This window comes from Dermacentor variabilis, chromosome 3, assembly GCF_050947875.1.
Source record: "Dermacentor variabilis isolate Ectoservices chromosome 3, ASM5094787v1, whole genome shotgun sequence".
Taxonomy (NCBI): domain Eukaryota; kingdom Metazoa; phylum Arthropoda; class Arachnida; order Ixodida; family Ixodidae; genus Dermacentor; species Dermacentor variabilis.
In genome coordinates this window covers 2049691-2067550 of record NC_134570.1, presented here as the reverse complement: position 1 = coordinate 2067550, position 17860 = coordinate 2049691, and the positions used below count along the sequence as shown (strand labels likewise).

Sequence of the window (17860 nt, the reverse complement as noted above, 5' to 3'; positions counted from 1 at the left end):
GGGAGGCATAGAGAAAGAAATTCAACAAGAGGGGACACTCTTCAAAAACTGGCAACAGGAAAGACGTCACGCCTAGTTTCAACAACATCCGTTAGTTGACGCGAGCATCAGAAAAAAAAAAGAATGTGAAATAAACTTCCAGACAACGTTTTATTTTTTTTATTTTTTCCCACTAAAAGTGAGAAAGTTTTGCGTGTAAATGAACTTATACTTTGCAACTTTTTGTTGCGTTGCCTAGCAACAAGCTAGCGGCACGCCAGACGCGCGTGCATACGTCATGCGCCAGACAAGCCGCAGGAGTGAGCGAGGCCGGCCGTACGTGCGAAGCTCGCGTGCTCGGCGACCCGTCTGTTTTGGATATAGCCCATGTTTTTGGGCTCCCGGCCTTCTCTATGCTTTTCTTGCGTATCGTCTGCATTTCGACACGGCACCACTGCACTACTGGACTACAGCAAGGTGAGAAATTGTGTTTGACAGCGTGCGGCGCATTTTAAGCACATTTAGGCTTAGTTCGAGTGGCGCAGTTAGCGAAAAACAGCTCCGCCGTCCTGGCGCAGTTAATTTGAGTTAATGCCTCGTCCTGGGAGATGTTTGCGACGCTTTCTATGAGCACCAACATTACTGTAACTTATTTCGGTAGGTTTTGGGCACGCTTGCCGCGCCCGGCTTATTGACGCAGTAAGCGAAAACCGGCTCGGCCGTGTGAGGCATTTGCGCGTGTACATGCGTGTACTGCGTCGTAGCGCCTAAGACAGACAAGCTTTCGCGCATTCTGTGGCCCCCAACATTATTGTAACTAGCGTCGTTATATTTGGGGTAGTTTAGCACGGTTGCCGCGCCCGGCTTATTGACGCAGTTAGCGAAAAGCAGCTCGGCTGTGTGCCGCAGTTAGTTTCGCGTGTACTGGATCTTACTGGTAGAAGTTCGTGACGCATTCTCTGACCCGAAAAAGTATTGTAATTTATCTGGTAACTTTTTGGGATATCTTAAGGCTTGCTCGCCGCGCCTGGGGTTGTGAAGGTGTTAGCAAAAAAGCAAGCCGGCCATAGTGAGTTAGTTTTGCGTGTACTGAATTTTAGTGGGACAAGTTTGTGACGCATTTTATAGCCCTGCAACAAGATATACCTTATTTCGGTACTCACGCTTCTCGAAAACGCGACGAGCGATTGCCGAGAGTGATAACACGGGAGTGTTGCATGCGCCGGCAGGACGCGTAAAAGATAACACGGAGGAGCTCAAGAACATGACATTTACGTATTATGAGCGACTGAAAACAGGCTTTGCACCCACGAGTCTGACTTGAGTGCGATTAGAAGGCATTCTGCGAGCGTGTAACATGGTCTGGCTGAGCCTGTGTGTGTACTTCGCGTACCATCGTGTCGACTGAGGCCAAGTTGTTTTGGAAACGCGCAGTCACCCGTGTATTTGTGCACTTAAAGTGCAGGAAATAATGCCAGGTAAAGGAGGGGTGCTTGAAAATCGGATGTTCAGATTTTATGGCATTGTTTCGGAGGAGTCTTTGCTGCGAAATGTACGTAAAAGTGAATTTATCTGTAATGCCGCTCATTCACCACTTACGCACGTTTCGCCTCTACACGAAATACTCCTGTTAGGTCAATATGCCAAAATGATACATGCTTGTAATTTACTTTCAGCTGATGGGATCCGGTGGAGCATCGTACGGCAACGACTGCTGCTTACCTGGTGCCACAACTTTCGATGAATGCAGAAGAAGCCCGGAACGAGCATTTATATAGAGCAAAATAAACATTTCATCATTTCAGAAGACGTCTTTCGTTTTCTTTATGAAATTGCACCTGACAGATTCGGTGCAGTCTTGTAAAGGTCAATCGCAATCATTTCTACGTAATAATGAAACGATTCCACGGCAAGGCCACGCGAGGTTCAGCAGAAGCGAAAAAAAAAAAAAATGCCGCGCCGAGCAGCGGAGCCGGCGCGGCGTGTACCAACTGGTGTTCAAAACGCGCGCGCCCAAAACCGAAACCGGAAGGAGTCAACAACATCCGCTTGGTGTGCTACAGTCAATTCGGCCGCTGGGCTCTATGGGAGTGTCCGCTCTTGTTGAAATTTCTTTCTCTATGAGGGAGGCTCCAGAGGGCACGGCACCTGGCCTAGCGACAACATGCCTAAGCGTACGTTACTGCTGTTGCAGGTTCGTTATTTGCCTAATGCTACAACTTTTAGAAGCGATAACCGCTTTTTGTTAGCCCTGCCGTGCCCTCGCAGTTGCCTGAATTTTTTGGTTGACTCTTGGTCTATGATGATAACACTGTTGGTTTCGGGAGATGTTGAAGAAAATCCTGGGCCCAAAACCGCAGAAATGTTGCAATTAATCATTGATAATCAGGCTTCATCAGATGCTAAAATAGATGCATTAAGAGCTGAAATGACCGAAATGAATGAGAAATGCGAAAAAATGAACACTGCACTTAACGTGATTTCAGAATTGAACAAGCGAGTACAAACCCTAGAATCCCTTGTTCGTCATCAGGCGGAGAAGTTAGTAGAATATGAAAATAGAAGCCGATCGAATAATCTCTTGGTTTTTGGTATCGATGAGGACAAGGGTGAATCAGACAGCGACCTGAAACAAGCTGTTATTGAGAATGTCTTTAAAACAACCCTGGGAGTACAAGTGAACACGATCGACAAAATTCATCGCATTGGCAAGAAGAAAGATGGTAGTAAGCGGCCGGTAATCATGCATTTTTATGATTCGCGAGAAAAACAGTCTGTGATGCAGAACTGCGGCAAGCTGAAAGGCAGCTCGATAAGCATAAGTCAAGACTACGCTAAAGAAACTGTGGAAATACGGAAAAAATTATGGCAAAGCAGTGAAAAGGAACGAGCTAACGGCAAAAAGGTAAAACTGGTACATGACAAGCTTAAGATTAACAATCATAACTACGTCTGGGATCGTGAAAGGAATAAACGGTGTCTGTACCGTACTGAGCAAGATAAGGTTCCTCAATTCAAAAAGAGTGGAAATACTGCTGGCCAGACATTGCCTCAGTTGCAAACTTCAGACAAGGCTTCTGACACGGGTAGCGATTCTTCTCGATCATAGCTCAAAATTGTACTTGTCAACGCCCGCAGCATAGCAAATAAAGTAACTGGTTTAGAGTATCTACTAATTTCTCAAAATCCTGATGTATTGATGTTGACTGAGACATGGCTACATAGTGCAATTAGTGACAGTAGTATTTTTCCTCCTGACTACAAGGTATTTAGATGCGACAGGGATTCCAGAGGTGGTGGCGTGACTATTGTTGTGAAAAGTTTTATAAACACAGTGACTCTTGATTGCAGTCTCTCTGAAATGGTTTGGTGCAAGATACACTGTGCAGACATGTGGTATATATTAGGGACTGTGTACAGGCCACCAGCCACTCCGCCAGAATTTTTGGATGGCTTGAATGAATTTCTTAGCTCCCATGTAAATGAAAACCCAAGACTAATAATGGCTGGTGACTTTAATTTGCCGCATATTAATTGGGAAAGTCTATCAACTGGTAATGTAGAAATAAGGAGCGCCAATAAAATGATCCAGTTTATGCTTTCGCATAACCTTAAGCAAATAGTTAAAGACTTCACAAGAGTTACACCAAAGTCCCAGTCATTGTTGGACGTGGTTTTCATATCCAGTAGAATACGTGACTATACTGTATCAGTTGAGAATGGTTTATCAGATCATAAGATGGTTTGCTTGAATGTACCGCTGCACACAAGAATCTGTAAGCATGCATATGTCGTGATGTATGTTAAGGATTATGGCCGTGCGAATGACGCGTCTGTCCTAGACGTTTTGGAAGAAATGTTTACTGAATTTGAAATAGTATCAAACCGCGAAGGTGTAGAAGAACTATGGGACCGACTAAAAGGCATAATCAATTACTGCACAGACCATTTTGTCCCCACACGTATAAAGAAATCAAAGAAAAAATCCATGGATTACTAGGAACATCATACATCTTAAGCGTAAGATAAAAAGATTAAGGAAGAAAAAAAGCAGGGCAACAGAACTTTCAATAACCAAACAAATGCTGAAATCTGCATTGGTGGAGTCTAAGAAAACATTCTTCAATAAAACGCTTACAAAGTTCCTCAAATGCTCGCCACAAAAGTTTTGGCGCTATTTCACAGATAGAAAGGATGAAATAGAACAGATAGCGGATGGCGACGTAGTCGTGACAGAAAAAAAAGATATTGCAAACGCACTTAATCAGTTGTTCCAATCAGTTTTCACCAATGATAGATGTGATAGTGACGATGATCCTTTAGTCTGCGCAATACAATACCCAATGGAAGACCTACGCATTACAAGGGAGGGCGTGTTCAAACATTTGCTTACGTTGGACGCAAAAAAATCGTGTGGCCCAGATGAAATACCGACGGCATTTCTTCAACGGTACGCTGAATGGATGTCGTATTATTTGCAGCTTTTATTCGAAAAATCTTTGCGGGATCATTCAGTACCTCAGGACTGGCGCGATGCCACCGTCATTCCGATATTTAAAGGTGGCAGTAGGCTATGTGCAAACAACTATAGACCAGTCTCGCTCACTTCTGTGTGCTGTAAAGTCCTAGAGCATGCAATAGCTAGACATATTCTGTATTTCTTAGAAAAAAACGATTTATTATGCCCAGTCCAGCACGGTTTCCGATCTGGCCTTTCGACAGTGACACAGTTAATCGAAACTGTACATGACCTTTGTAAAGCTATAGATGAATGCCAACAGATAGATGTTGTATGTATAGACTTTATGAAGGCATTTGATAAAGTTGCACATCATAAACTGCTTTCCAAATTGAGAAGCCTAGGAATTAGTGAAAGTATAGTATTGTGGATTCAGGCATATTTAACAAACCGCTTTCAAAGGGTCAGAATCGGGAAAAGTGAATCGGGGAAGTGTGAAGTTGTGTCTGGAGTGCCGCAGGGGTCTGTTTTAGGTCCGATATTGTTTTTATTGTATATTAATGATATTCCTTCTAGTGTTGATCCGCCTGTAAAAATTAAACTATTTGCCGATGATTGCTTTATTTACACGCGTGTAACCTGCACGGAAGATCAGATTAAACTAAACAGCTGCCTGCAATCATTAAACTCGTGGTGCCAAAGTTGGGGCATGGTAATTAATTTTAAAAAATCTACATACACTCACGTAACTAAAAAACAGAACTTTATCAGATTTGAATATAATATAGGAGAAAATGCCTTGGTCGAGGTACAGAGTTTCCGATATTTAGGGGTGACAGTGACGCATAATCTAGACTGGCGTATTCACATTGAGAATATCTGTTCGAAGGCTTACCAAAAGCTCTGCTTCCTTAGGAGAAAGCTTCCAGATGCGACTAAAGAAATTAAATTGGTCGCCTACAAAACGTTTATACGACCAGTTCTGGAATATGCGAATGCTGTGTGGAGCCCTCACCAAAAATGCTTAAAAAAGAAAGTGGAAAGGATTCAGCGGATTTCAGCACGCTTTATATGCTCCAAGTATCGCCGTACTGACTCGGTTACACAGATGATACAGCAGTGTGAATTAGAAACGCTGGAAATGAGAATAAAACATCGACTCAAACTTTTTTTTTAGATAATGCAAGGGGCATTAAAAATAAATAAAGAACATTATGTGAAAGCGCCTCTAAAACATGGTTCACGAAAAAACCACAGCAGGGTACTACAACCTATTAACACACGTACGGATGTATATCGGTATTCCTTTTTTCCTGATATAATTGAACTATGGAATAAACTGCCAAGTGACGTTGTGGAGAGTGTGAACGTGCAGCAATTTGAGCTGGGTGTCGATATGTTTTTGAAAAATGGTGTACAAATTTTGAATTCCGATTCATGATTGCTCATTGAAGTGTTTATGAAATGTATATGTTCTTCTTCCCTCCCTGTAACGACCCTCACTGGAGGGTTAACAGTATGACCAAATAAATAAATAAATAAATAAATAAATAAATAAATAAATAAAGTCCGGAAGAAAACACTCCGACGCCGACTGCTTATCACGCGCCCCCATCGATCCCCCGCCGCAAGACGACGAGGACGACGACGCCTTCCTTGGGGTAATAAGCGCGGAAGACATCACTAAACAGCAACGAGCAGACCCGGAGCTAAAAGGCCTCGTCGAGTATTTGGAAGGGAACACCGACGTTGTCCCTAGGGCATTTAAGCGCGGGTTTTCTTCGTTCACGCTACAAAACAACCTGCTCGTGAAGAAGAACTTCTCACCAGTCCGCGCCAGCTACCTTCTTGTTGTACCCTCAGCGCTGCGTCCAGAAATACTGCACGCCCTACACCACGATCCAACCGCTGGGCACCTGGGGTTCTCCCGGACGCTGTCGAGAATACAGGAAAGGTATTACTGGCCGCGTCTGACCGCCGACGTCGCCCGTTACGTCAAGACATGCCGAGACTGTCAACGACGCAAGACACCACCGACAAGGCCAGCAGGATTACTACAGCCGATCGAACCTCCTCGCCGACCATTCCAGCAGATTGGGATGGATTTGTTGGGGCCGTTTCCGATGTCAACATCCGGGAATAAGTGGATCGTCGTGGCGACGGACTATCTCACCCGCTTTGCTGAAACTAAAGCTCTACCAAAAGGCAGCGCAGCCGAAGTGGCGAAATTTTTCGTCAAGAACATCCTGCTGCGACATGGTGCTCCAGAAGTCTTCATCACCGACAGAGGAACGGCTTTTACAGCAGAGCTCACCCAGGCCATTCTGCAGTATAGCCAGACAAGCCACAGGAGGACAACTGCCTACCATCCGCAGACGAATGGTCTCACGGAGCGCCTGAACAAGACCCTCGCCGACATGCTAGCAATGTACGTCGACGTCGAGCACAAGACGTGGGACGCGGTCCTGCCGTATGTAACCTTCGCCTACAACACGGCGGAGCAAGAAACAACACAGATCACGCCGTTTAAGCTGGTTTACGGCAGGATCCCGACAACGACGCTCGACGCCATGCTGCCCCACGTCACTGACGAAGAGAATGTTGACGTCGCTAGCTATCTGCAGCGCGCCGAAGAAGCCCGACAGCTCGCCCGCCTACGGATCAAGAACCAACAGAGGACCGACAGCCGACACTACAACCTCCGACGACGCTTCGTCGAGTACCAGCCCGGCGACCGTGTTTGGGTTTGGACACCGATCAGCCGACGAGGTCTGAGTGAGAAACTATTGCGCCGCTATTTCGGACCCTACAAGGTCATTCGACGTATTGGCGCACTGGACTATGAGGTCGTGCCAGACGGAATTTCGCATTCACTGCGGCGCCGCGCACGATCTGAAGTGGTCCACGTGGTGCGTCTGAAACCCTTTTACGGACGCTGACGAACTTTCTTATTTTATTGTTTTCTTTGCTACGGGTGTTTTTCTTTATTACTTTCGTTTGTATGCAGCATCGGGTCGATGCTTTTTAAGAGGGGGGTATTGACACGTGTGCTTATCTTTATCGGGCGACCACGTTTCGCCGCTTAACTGTAATCGCACAGCGACGGACGCGCCTGCATGTATCCGACGTTTCTGGAAAGTTATCGATGCTTCTACCCGGCTGTCTGTTGTCGCCGAACCTTGTGTTATCTGATTTCATCGCGTAACGCGAATGGTGTAGAACTTTGTGGAAGGCACGCGGGTCCAAACGATTAGTCTGGAACATTCGACGACTGCTCTATAAAAGCCGACGCGCTTGACCCGCTGATCAGATTTCCGACGATCGCCGACTCTGTTCGCCGCTTTCGTTGTGCTATAAGTGTAGCCTGTTTTGTGGGCACAGGTTCGCCCAATAAAATCTAGTTTTGCCTTTCACAGTATTGCTACTGTGTTCTTAACTTCACCACCACGTGGCAATATAGACATATACGATGCACTTTCAGTGAATATTAGTGCGTTCAACCGCCCAAGGAAACATGAGGACAGGAAGGATCGATTTACTGACTTGGCTCAGAATATCGTTTAAAAACAAAGCCATCAAGGCAGCGCGATAGATGAATACGACAACACATGGTTGCACAAAGAAAACAGCACGCAGACTACCACGATATCAAAGTATATAAATTTAAATAACTTCGAGACTCCGGTGACAAGATATTACACGTAAACTACGAAAGTGCGACAACAGAACAATTGAGGAACAACTTACATATCGGTTGTCCTCAGCGTTTCACGTACGTACTGAAGCTCCTAGATCTGCTCTAGTCCAGATGTGGAAAAGTGCCACACCATTCTTACCTGCAATGCACCAGACGTATATATCGTACAGTACTGGGTATTTACAGTTTTGTTTTTTCATCTGTGTGAAAGAACAAAAGCGACATCGAATGAAGTATGACTTTTCTGCAAATGACAACTGTAACGAGCGTGAGTAACGACACGCACACCAAGGCGTGCTGAACAAAGACTGACTTTATTGTAACGCACGCCGACGACTCAAGAACGCGCAACAGCCTCTTGGGAGCTCAGGGTTTCCGGCTGGGCAATGCGCTCCCGCTTGGCTGGGCTACGTTACACCTCCCTCACTCCCACGTGAGGGCCCAGGTTCTTGCTCGAAGTTCTCATCATAAGTTAGACGCACTCGCGGGTTCCTTGCCCGCACAGGGCGGCGCATGGGAGTTGCTGCGTCGTGCAGGCCAGAGGCTGGTGGACGTTCTGGGGTGCCTGCAGGGCTTGTTTCTTGGCCGCTGCCATTAGCTTTCTGAGGATGGTGGGGGCTGCCCGCTGTGTCACTAGGCGAGTGGAACGGCTCTGCCGTCCGCAGGATGTGCTGCCGATTTCGACGCAGTAGGCTCCCGTCTTCGGTTTCCATCAAATATGATCGTGGTGTGACCTGCCGCGTTACTTTGGCTCTGCTAGTCCAACCCTGATCTTCTAAAAGGCGGGCCGTGTCTCCTGTCCTGAGTGGCGGTAGTTCCGGCCTTGGCCGGTGCCTTTTCGTCTGCTTCTTCACCTCGGTTGCCTGAGGGGTGGAGAAGTCTGGAAGACGGCCTCGAAGTTGTCCTCCCATCAGAAGCTGCGCAGGGCTCCTTCCATCCTCTAGTGGCGATGACCTGTAGTTTAGAAGTCCAAACCACAGCGGCTCATTAGCATGCTTTGTTTTCTTCAGGAGTCTTTTGAACACTTGTACTCCTTTCTCGGCTAGCCCATTTGCCCTTGGAAACCTCGGACTCGAAACCACGTGTCGAAAGTCGCATAGCTTGGCAAACTCTAGGAACTCCCTCGAGGAGAACTGCGGTCCCCCATCCGTGCACACTTCTAAAGGTATCCCATGCCTGGCAAACCACATTTCCAGTTTCTGGATGACTTGGTGGCTCGTTGTTTGAGTCAGCTGTTCTACTTCTGGGTAGTTTCAGTGAGCGTCATAGCCCACTAAGTAGTGCACTCCCGCATGCTCACACAGGTCCAACCCTATTCTTGACCACGGCGACAAAGGGACAGGCTTCATTAGCACTGGCTCTGATGGCTGCCGATACGCGTAGCGACAGCAGGTCTCACATTTTGACGTTTTTTCCTCAATGTCCTTTTGCATAGCCGGCCAATACATTAGGGCTCTCGCCTTTGCCTTGTTCACCCCGAGGTGCCCCTCGTGCACGCGGTCCAGCATTTCTTTCCGTAGCTTCTTAGGTATTATTACTTTAGCGCCTCTCATAAGGATACCATTCACAACCGACAACTCTGCTGCCACCGGCGATAACTGCCCTTGAATGGCCTCACGGTTCTCGAGAGCGGTCATCACTCGCCTGAGGTCTTCATCTTCAGCCGTCGCTGCCTGCAGCATCTTTACCATGGCGTCACTGACGAGGGTTGAAAGTACGTTCACAGCATGTATGGCTACATCTTCATATTCCTCTGCCCGAGTTGAGTCTGGTGGGATCCGCAGACGCGACAGCGCATCCGCCAGTAGGAGCTGCTTTCCAGGCACGAACTGCAGGGTGAAGTCGAACTGTATCAGACGCAAGAAAAAACGCTGAACACGAGGGGGCATTTCATTCAGTCCCATTTTCGCAATAGCTAGAAGGGGCTGATGGTCTGTTTCTATGGTGACATGAGACCCCACGATGAATTCTCTGAAGCGTTCGCAGCCGAATGTTATTCCTAGTGCCTCCTTCTCAATTTGAGAATACCGGGTTTCCGCTTGCGTTAAAACACGCGAGGCATACGCCACCGGTCTCCAACCCCCCCTCATGTAGCTGGAGGAGAGCAGCACCCAAGGCAAAGTTGGACGCATCGGTTGACACTTTAGTGGGCCTCTGAGTGTCGAAAATGGCCAACAAGGGGGTAGAGGATAGCATGCCGCACAAGTTTTTCCATTCCTTGTCATGCGCCTCTGTCCACTCGAATTCACTGTCCTTCCTCACGAGGGAGCGTAGCATGTGTGTTTTTTCAGACAGACAAAGCAAAAACTTTCCGAAATAGTTGACTGCGCCTAGGAGTCTTTGCACCTCCTGTTTGCACGTGCGTGAGGGCATGCTGGCTACGCATCGCACCAGATCCGGATCGGGCCGTATTCCTTCTTTAGAGAGGACATCACCTAGGAACTTGATCTTGTCAGCGGCCACTACACACTTCTCCGGGTTAAGGGTAAAGCCTGCAGTCTCAATTGCTCTGAGCGCCGCCTTCAGTCGGGCGTCGTGCTCCTCCCTGGTTGCTCCCCATACTAAGATGCCATCTATGTAGACTCGCACCCCCGAGAGGTTGTCCAGGGCATCACTCATGGCTTTCTGAAAAACCTCCGGCGCTGAACTCGGCCCAAATGGAAGCCTCAGGAACCGGTACCTGCCAAACGGCGTGCTAAACGTGCAAATGCAGGACGTATAGTCATCTAGAGGTATCTGGTAGAAGCCTCTATTAGCGTCGAGTTTGCTAAAATACCTGGCTCCGGCCAGCTCTGCCTCAATGTCCTCTCTTCGGGGCAGCTCGTAGTGCTCCCTTCGGATACCCTCATTCACACGCCGCGGGTCCATGCACACTCTTAATCTCCCATTTTTCTTAGTTACGATGACAAGCGGGCTTACCCAATCAGTTGAGTCCTGCATCCGAGTTATAATGCCCTCCGCCTCCATGCGGTCCAACTCCTGGCGCAGGGGCTCCTTCAGTGCGTGTGGCACCCTCCTCAATGGTAGCGCTATAGGTCGCGCATCGTCTTTCAGGCTGATCCTGTATTTCCGCCTCGTACATCCTAGGCCACGGAATAGAGCGGGAAACTCTTCAATAATCCGCTGCTTGTCCATTCCTTCCTCTTGTGACACTGACCGGACTCGTGCTATAAAGCCGAATTTCTCACATGCCTCAAGGCCGAGTAATGCCTGTTTGCCCTTCTTCACCACATAGAAAACCAGCTGTTCGCATTTATCGCCCGCTTGAAGAGGCAGCACCGTTGTACCAATATGCTGTATAGCATTGCCTCCGTAGCCTGAAAGAACAGTCGGGCTGGGGCGCAACGGTGGCTTTCGCTTGAGTCTCCGGTATAAAGATAACGGCAACAAATTCGCCTGGGCTCCCGTGTCGACCTTCATGTGCACTGTATCTGTGTCAACTTTAACCGGGACGATCCAATCGTTCGAGCTGGCGACGCCGGCTATATGCACGTCTAATATTTCAAAATCATCTTCCGACTTTTCTTCAGGGCACTCAACTTCTTGAACGCTTCTCTTCGCTCGGCAGCACGCCGCGAAGTGGTTCAGTTTTCGGCACACCACGCACCTCTTTCCCCATGCTGGACATTTTCGCGGCGGGTGACAGCTGCCGCAGAAGTTGCACCGCCGCAAAGTCTTGCTCCGAGCCGGCCCGTCTAACTTTCCTTCCACTGCGCCGATCACCGGTGCAGTCTCTGCCTGCTCCCATACTCGCGCCTGGCTCGTGGCAGCCTCCGCCGCTTTGCAGAAATCAATGGCCTTCTCGAGTGTCAAGTCCTTCTCGCGCAGCAGCCTGTTGCGCAACTTTTTGTCCTTAGTTCCACAGACTAACTGGTCACGCACCATAGAGTTTTTGAGATCGCCAAAGTTACACGACTGCGCCTTGAGCTGCACGTCCCGCAAGAACTGTTCAAATGGCTCACCTTCATTCTGGAGTCGCATGCGGAAGACGTATCGCTCAAATGTTTCATTCTGTTGTGGTGCACAGTACTCTTCGAACTTGCGCACTAGCACATCGTAGTCCTCCGCTTGGGCAGGCGTAAGTCGAAAAGTGTTGAAGACATCAATGGCCTCCTGGCCGGCCACATGTAAAAAAATGGCAGCCTTCTCCGCGCTGGTACGTTCCTTTCCCGTGGCTACGAAATATAGCTCGATGCGTTGCCTGAACTTCTTCCAATTGGCTGCCGCGTTCTCAGCGAGCACCAGCGGAGCAGGAGGCGGTAGGGCTTCCCATGCGCAGGCTTGAAATTCGAGCTTGCTATGCAACGGTCGCTTGCGCGGGAACGGCTACCCCATTTCTGACACCATGTAACGAGCGTGAGTAACGACACGCACACCAAGGCGAGTGCTGAACAAAGACTCACTTTATTGCAACGCACGCCGACGACTCGAGAACGCGCAACAGCCTCTTGGGAGCTCAGGGTTGCCGGTTGGGCAATGCGCTCCGCCTGGGCTGGGCTACGTTACAACAACCAGACAAGCATATTACCTGATTTCTTCCCGAATGGTGATAACAGTTCCGAGCGTAGCAGGTCATTCGCACACTACGCTTCAATTTAAGCAGTGTCGTTCCAGTGTTTCCTAGAAGAAATTAAGGAAAATACGCCACGCTTACAAGATGAAAAAAATAATATAAATATATATACCTGAAAGTCAGGGGCGTAACCAGGGGAGGGGGGAGGGCTTATGGGGCTTCAGCTCTCCCCCGAAATTTTTTCGTGCTGTCATGCGCCGCTGACCAAAACAACTCCCGACGCAGGAAATCATGCTCGATTCTGTCGAGAATGTCCTTTTCACGCTCGAAAAAACATTTTAGCGCGCGAACACTGTGAAATCGGGCTGAATTTCGCGGCAATGCACCTGAGTCACATATCGTAACGCAAGGAGCTCCATCCGAGCATGCACTAAGTTCCAAAGGCGTGGCGGGCGGGCTCGTCGCGGCATTTCGCTGAGGCCGCGGATTCTAGGGAGCGGTTGGATTTCAATTCTGAAACTTTATGGGTAGAAAGTTCTAATACAGTTTGGATGCGAAAGGCGTATTGACATTTCGAAAGTCGTGCTTTAGATCTTCAATTCCGGAACTTTGCGGGTTTAATGTTGCTATAAACATTTGACGCCAAAGGTGCATTGACTTTTCTAAAGTCGTACATCGGACCATACAACGAGACACGCCAAATCACCGCACTATCAGACAAGTTGACAAAGCACGCAGCGAGGTCCGATGAGACGAAGCGTTGTGGTGGCTCATTTATGCCGTCATGTCACAGAAAAGAATATCAACATTTATTTTTTCACCTGCGACAAAGCATCCATGTCAAGACACTAAAGCAAGCAAAAGTAACTATGTTCTTATTTATTTTTCTACTTGGACTTTTATTCGCGAGGACACATTGAGGCTCTTTCTTTTTTTCTCGCTACCCGCGGGCTGCCGAACCAGCCCGAGCACATGCGTTTTTCTCGTGCTGCAATGGCCGCCGCGCGGCGCATTTCGATGCGCGTTCGTTTTTCTCTGGCCGAGTGTATTTTCGCGTGGCAGAGTTTTGGACGCTTTCTGGCTAGCAGACGGGAAAAAGAAACAATGCATGGTCGCTCGCCGCCATCACTGCGGGGACTCGACCGATTGCAACGCGTTCGCTTGAGCGAAACCTCTCCGCAAAATTTTGTCTCACCGGTGTAGGATACCGGTGTGGACATACGTATGCGTATGGTTCTCTGTGGACCAAACGTCTCACATTTTACTCGATATTCCTTCGATAGCCATACTAGGTGCGAAAAGTAGGCATTCGATTGTAGCCAACATGCTTTCCTTTCCGTTATTTCATTTCCGTGCCCCCCCACCCCACAAAAGAAAAGACAAGGTTGCAGTGCAGCGAATTGTCGCATGGTGAAAGTTCGATTTCGTTACTTCTTCTTTTGCGGAAAGTAATTAGCCACGGGACGCTTCAGTTGACGGATACTCTTATTATTGCGGTATCAATTATATGGACACTCCAGGCGAATTACTGTCGTCGCCGTCGCCCTCTTTTTCTGTATAAAGTCCAAGGGCGATAACATCGTGACCGCGCGCCGCGTGCTGTATGTGCGAGTGAAACCGTAAAGGGGGGGGGGGGGGGGGGGAGGAGGCGGCATGGGTGAGCCGACCATGGTGGCACAGTCTTGTGTGCGCAGGGGAGAATAGCGGGGAGGAAGTGCGCCGCCTTCCGTCGCGCGCGATAGATCAGGGGGAGGGGGCTGTGATCTGTGAATCTGTGGTTGCGCAACATGTTTATTTGCCTTGTTTTTGACTTTTTCTTATATACGTAAATTTATTGGTGACTTATACGTATATTTAAATATCTTGTTGCGAGGTTTTGTGTATATGTGCAGCGAACTTTGTATCGAGTGACACTTTTTTGCCCTTTATCAAGCTGCATCTTCGCGTTTGTATATCCCATTATAACTTCGCATTTCTAATGTACGAAGGCGAGTCACATAAAAGTGAGCCAACGCACCCAGCGCAATAATGGTTCGGTTCGTTATCTGCGAGGCATGCGCGTGGCACAGACGCATCTCTCATTTACAAAAGTGACACGCAGGTGTGAGGATCAAGGTTCTTTAATGCTCCCATACACTGGGTTGAACATGGTTGCGTGACATAATGGACACTCCAAAAGTTGAACTGCGTGGTGTCGTGAGGTTCTTGATAGATAAAGATGTTTCCAAAAAAGAAATTAGTCGCCGTATGGCTGCCGCGTACGTTGAACATTGCATTTCATTGACCACTGTGAAGCGTTAGAGCAAATGGTTCAAAGAAGGACTTAAAAGTTGCAAAGACGTTCCAAGAACGGGCCAAGGCCACCGTGCAATCACCCTCAACGCAATCAATGCAAAGGCTGATTAGGCAAGAACGGACGATAAGCAGCGATGAATTGGCAGGGCGTGTGAACATCAGTCACGGTTCGGGTCACATCATAATTCATGAACATATATCGGTTATCGGTTCTTGTGTGCGCAATGGATGCCCAAGATTTTGAACCACCACCAGAAGGCGGAGAGGTTCGGCGCTGCCTTGACTCATCGTCCATAAAGCATAAAATTATAAACATAGAATATTTCTACACTTTTCGCCTTCTAAATTCATCTTATTTCTCAAATACTGCCTTCAACAATTTACTAGTGTCTAGTGCATCTTTGACACCAAAATTCAATTCTTCCAATACAATAAATAGTGATACGTGGTATGCTCCGAGGTTTTGTAATAAATATAGCTTACAGTAATTACAACAAAATCTACCATGTATTTTAAATAAATATTAAGGTACATATACTTCTTCATCCAAGGAACTGCGAATGAATTTTGTAAACCTGTGATCACTGATTGTTTATCGTTTTTCAGTGCCAACGGTGCTACTGATTTTGTAACTCATGCACATATATTTCTATCTTCTGGTGTACCGGATATGTTTTCTTTAGTCTGTCAGAGCGAATTGTGTTAGCTTTTTAGTAACCCTTACACACATACTTCCTTTTCTTCTGATGTATCAAATATGTTTTTTCTCTTAGTCTCTATATCATTTTTGGTCTTGTTATTGTGCATTTATGTAATTAATTTATTCTGAGTGTCTAACAATGTTACGATTTTTGATGAAACCACCATGTATGCCTTGAAGCGGATCATCGGCCCAGTCAAGTTGTTTTTCCAACGGCTTTTAGCCTTTGGTATTCACCAGAACACTTGCATTTCAGGAAATAAAATCCATATCTATCTACGTATCTATATCTAATCCGGTATCGCGATGAGGGTGACGACTTTTGGTCTGCAATTATGACCGGGGTCGAATCATGGTGCCGTTAATACGAGCCTGAAACACGACGGCAAATCTTGCAGTGGAAACATTTGAATTCACTACCCCCAAGGAAAGAAAAGGCCGTCATTTCTGCCGGAAAAGTGTTGTTGACTTCTTTTTCGATTGTCAGGGGCCATTACTTATTGAATTTGCTAAACCTGGGGAGACTATTAATCGTTTCCGATGTTGTGAAACGACGGATCGGCTGAGTGTCGCAATCAAGATCAAACGATGTGGAAAATTGAGGAATGGGGTCATCTCGCTCCACGACAATACCCGTACCCATGTCGCTGATGTAGTTAATTACAAAACTGGCAAAGTTCAAGTGGGAAACGCTGCAACATCCGCTATACAGCTTATACCTGTCGCCCTGCAACTTCCACATTTTGGAGCATTTGAGAAAAAGAAACAGCTCAAGGGAACTAGATTCGTGTCGGACGATGGACGTGAAAGAGTCAGTTACAGACTTTTTGAAACAGCAACCCAAGGAGTTTTATCAGACGGGAATCACGCGACTCGTTAGTCAGTACGTGGGACAAATGTCTAAATGCTCTGGAGACTACATTTAACTAAAGTACCTCGTTTGTCATATATTCGCATTGGTTCACTTTCATTCGACTCGCCCTCGTATACTTTGCAGAACTCCTGCTTTTTATATGTGCTCTCTGTTGCGACTATAATTTAGGAGCAATTACTCACAATACACGACCGATGACAGCTGCTCTTGCGCAATACATTCTAGAAAAGGACAGCGACATTGAGATATTTCCTTGGTCGTTGCACATGTACAAAAATGTAAACAAGGTTCTTGACTGACAGAGAGAGAGAGAGATGCAAATGAGAGAAAGGCAGGAAGGCTAAGAAAGATTTATTAAAACATCTGTCCTAAATTGTTCATTTCATGCCCTTTACATTTTTCATATCAGCGGCATGCACCGCTTTGCTGGTTTCAAACTGATATAATTCTAAAGTTCATGTGATACTTGTTTTACTTGTTAAACATAAAGAAAACATGGAAGCATTGATAACAGTTATTTCAGGTACAATTTCTGACCCATACGATTGTATTCATTTATGAAAAAGTACTTTTTTTAATTGTCTTAACGGTGCGTAGCGTTCAAGAATTCGTTTGCAGCATCTTTGGCAATGGCAACGCAGTTATTAATAATGTTTAACGTATTTGATCCCTCGACAATTTCTATAAGGAGGAGGAGGCCGAGCTGCAAAGTGAGCCCCCCTCCCCCCGAACAAAATTTCTGCCTACGCCACTGCTGAAAGTATGTCTCACGTTAACGCTTGATCCGTTCTCATTTAATGCTATTTTTTTTCTTCCTGTCAGAGAAAAAGCAAACAAGAAACAAGGAGTTCATACGTCGCAAAATCACTTGCGCAATACAAAGCGAGCTTTGTTCACTTGACAAAGGCGGTCACGCACTACACAACGTGAAATTAAAATGCTACTTACGAGTACGCATATTTTGCACGGCGAGACACGGCGGCTGCACTCCATTGAAAGGGCTTGCGCTCTTCTTGTCCATGTTACTTTGTGTAGTTTGCGCTTATATGCGCAGTCCATAATAACAGAAATGCGCCAGCTAGTCTACCAAGCCGTCGATACGCGAAACGAGCTCGCGTCCAGAGCTAGCATTTGGCGCGAACTGGTGCGCCTGCCGCCCTTCCCGCAACCCCGCGAGCAGGCGGCGTTACGCCTGACGAAGAAAAACAAATAGGGAAGAAAGCCCCGCTCCGCTTTCTCGCCTCGTCCTCGCTGGTGGGAGCTGATGCTGACCGAGGGAATCGCCCGTCCCTGCTTTCCAAGAACATTTTCATTCCTTCTGGGAGAGGGAGATGCGACAGCGC

At 47.2% G+C, this 17860-nt stretch overlaps 1 protein-coding gene and 1 long non-coding RNA gene across 2 annotated transcripts; one reads left to right on the top strand and one right to left on the bottom strand.

Moving 5' to 3' along the window:
* The first annotated feature begins 213 nt into the window (after positions 1-213).
* Positions 214-1788, top strand: LOC142575080 (uncharacterized). Its single transcript, XR_012826554.1, has 2 exons — positions 214-456; positions 1656-1788. It is a non-coding gene; the product is annotated as an uncharacterized LOC142575080 (long non-coding RNA).
* A 6754-nt stretch (positions 1789-8542) lies between these two features.
* Positions 8543-17538, bottom strand: LOC142573873 (uncharacterized). The gene is made up of 4 exons (XM_075683090.1): positions 17466-17538; positions 10527-12400; positions 9697-9982; positions 8543-9378 (listed from the first exon to the last, which is right to left on the bottom strand). The coding sequence occupies exons 1-4, from the start codon at positions 17536-17538 to the stop codon at positions 8543-8545; spliced, it is 3069 nt and encodes a 1022-aa protein (XP_075539205.1).
* Between the last annotated feature and the right edge of the window lie 322 nt (positions 17539-17860).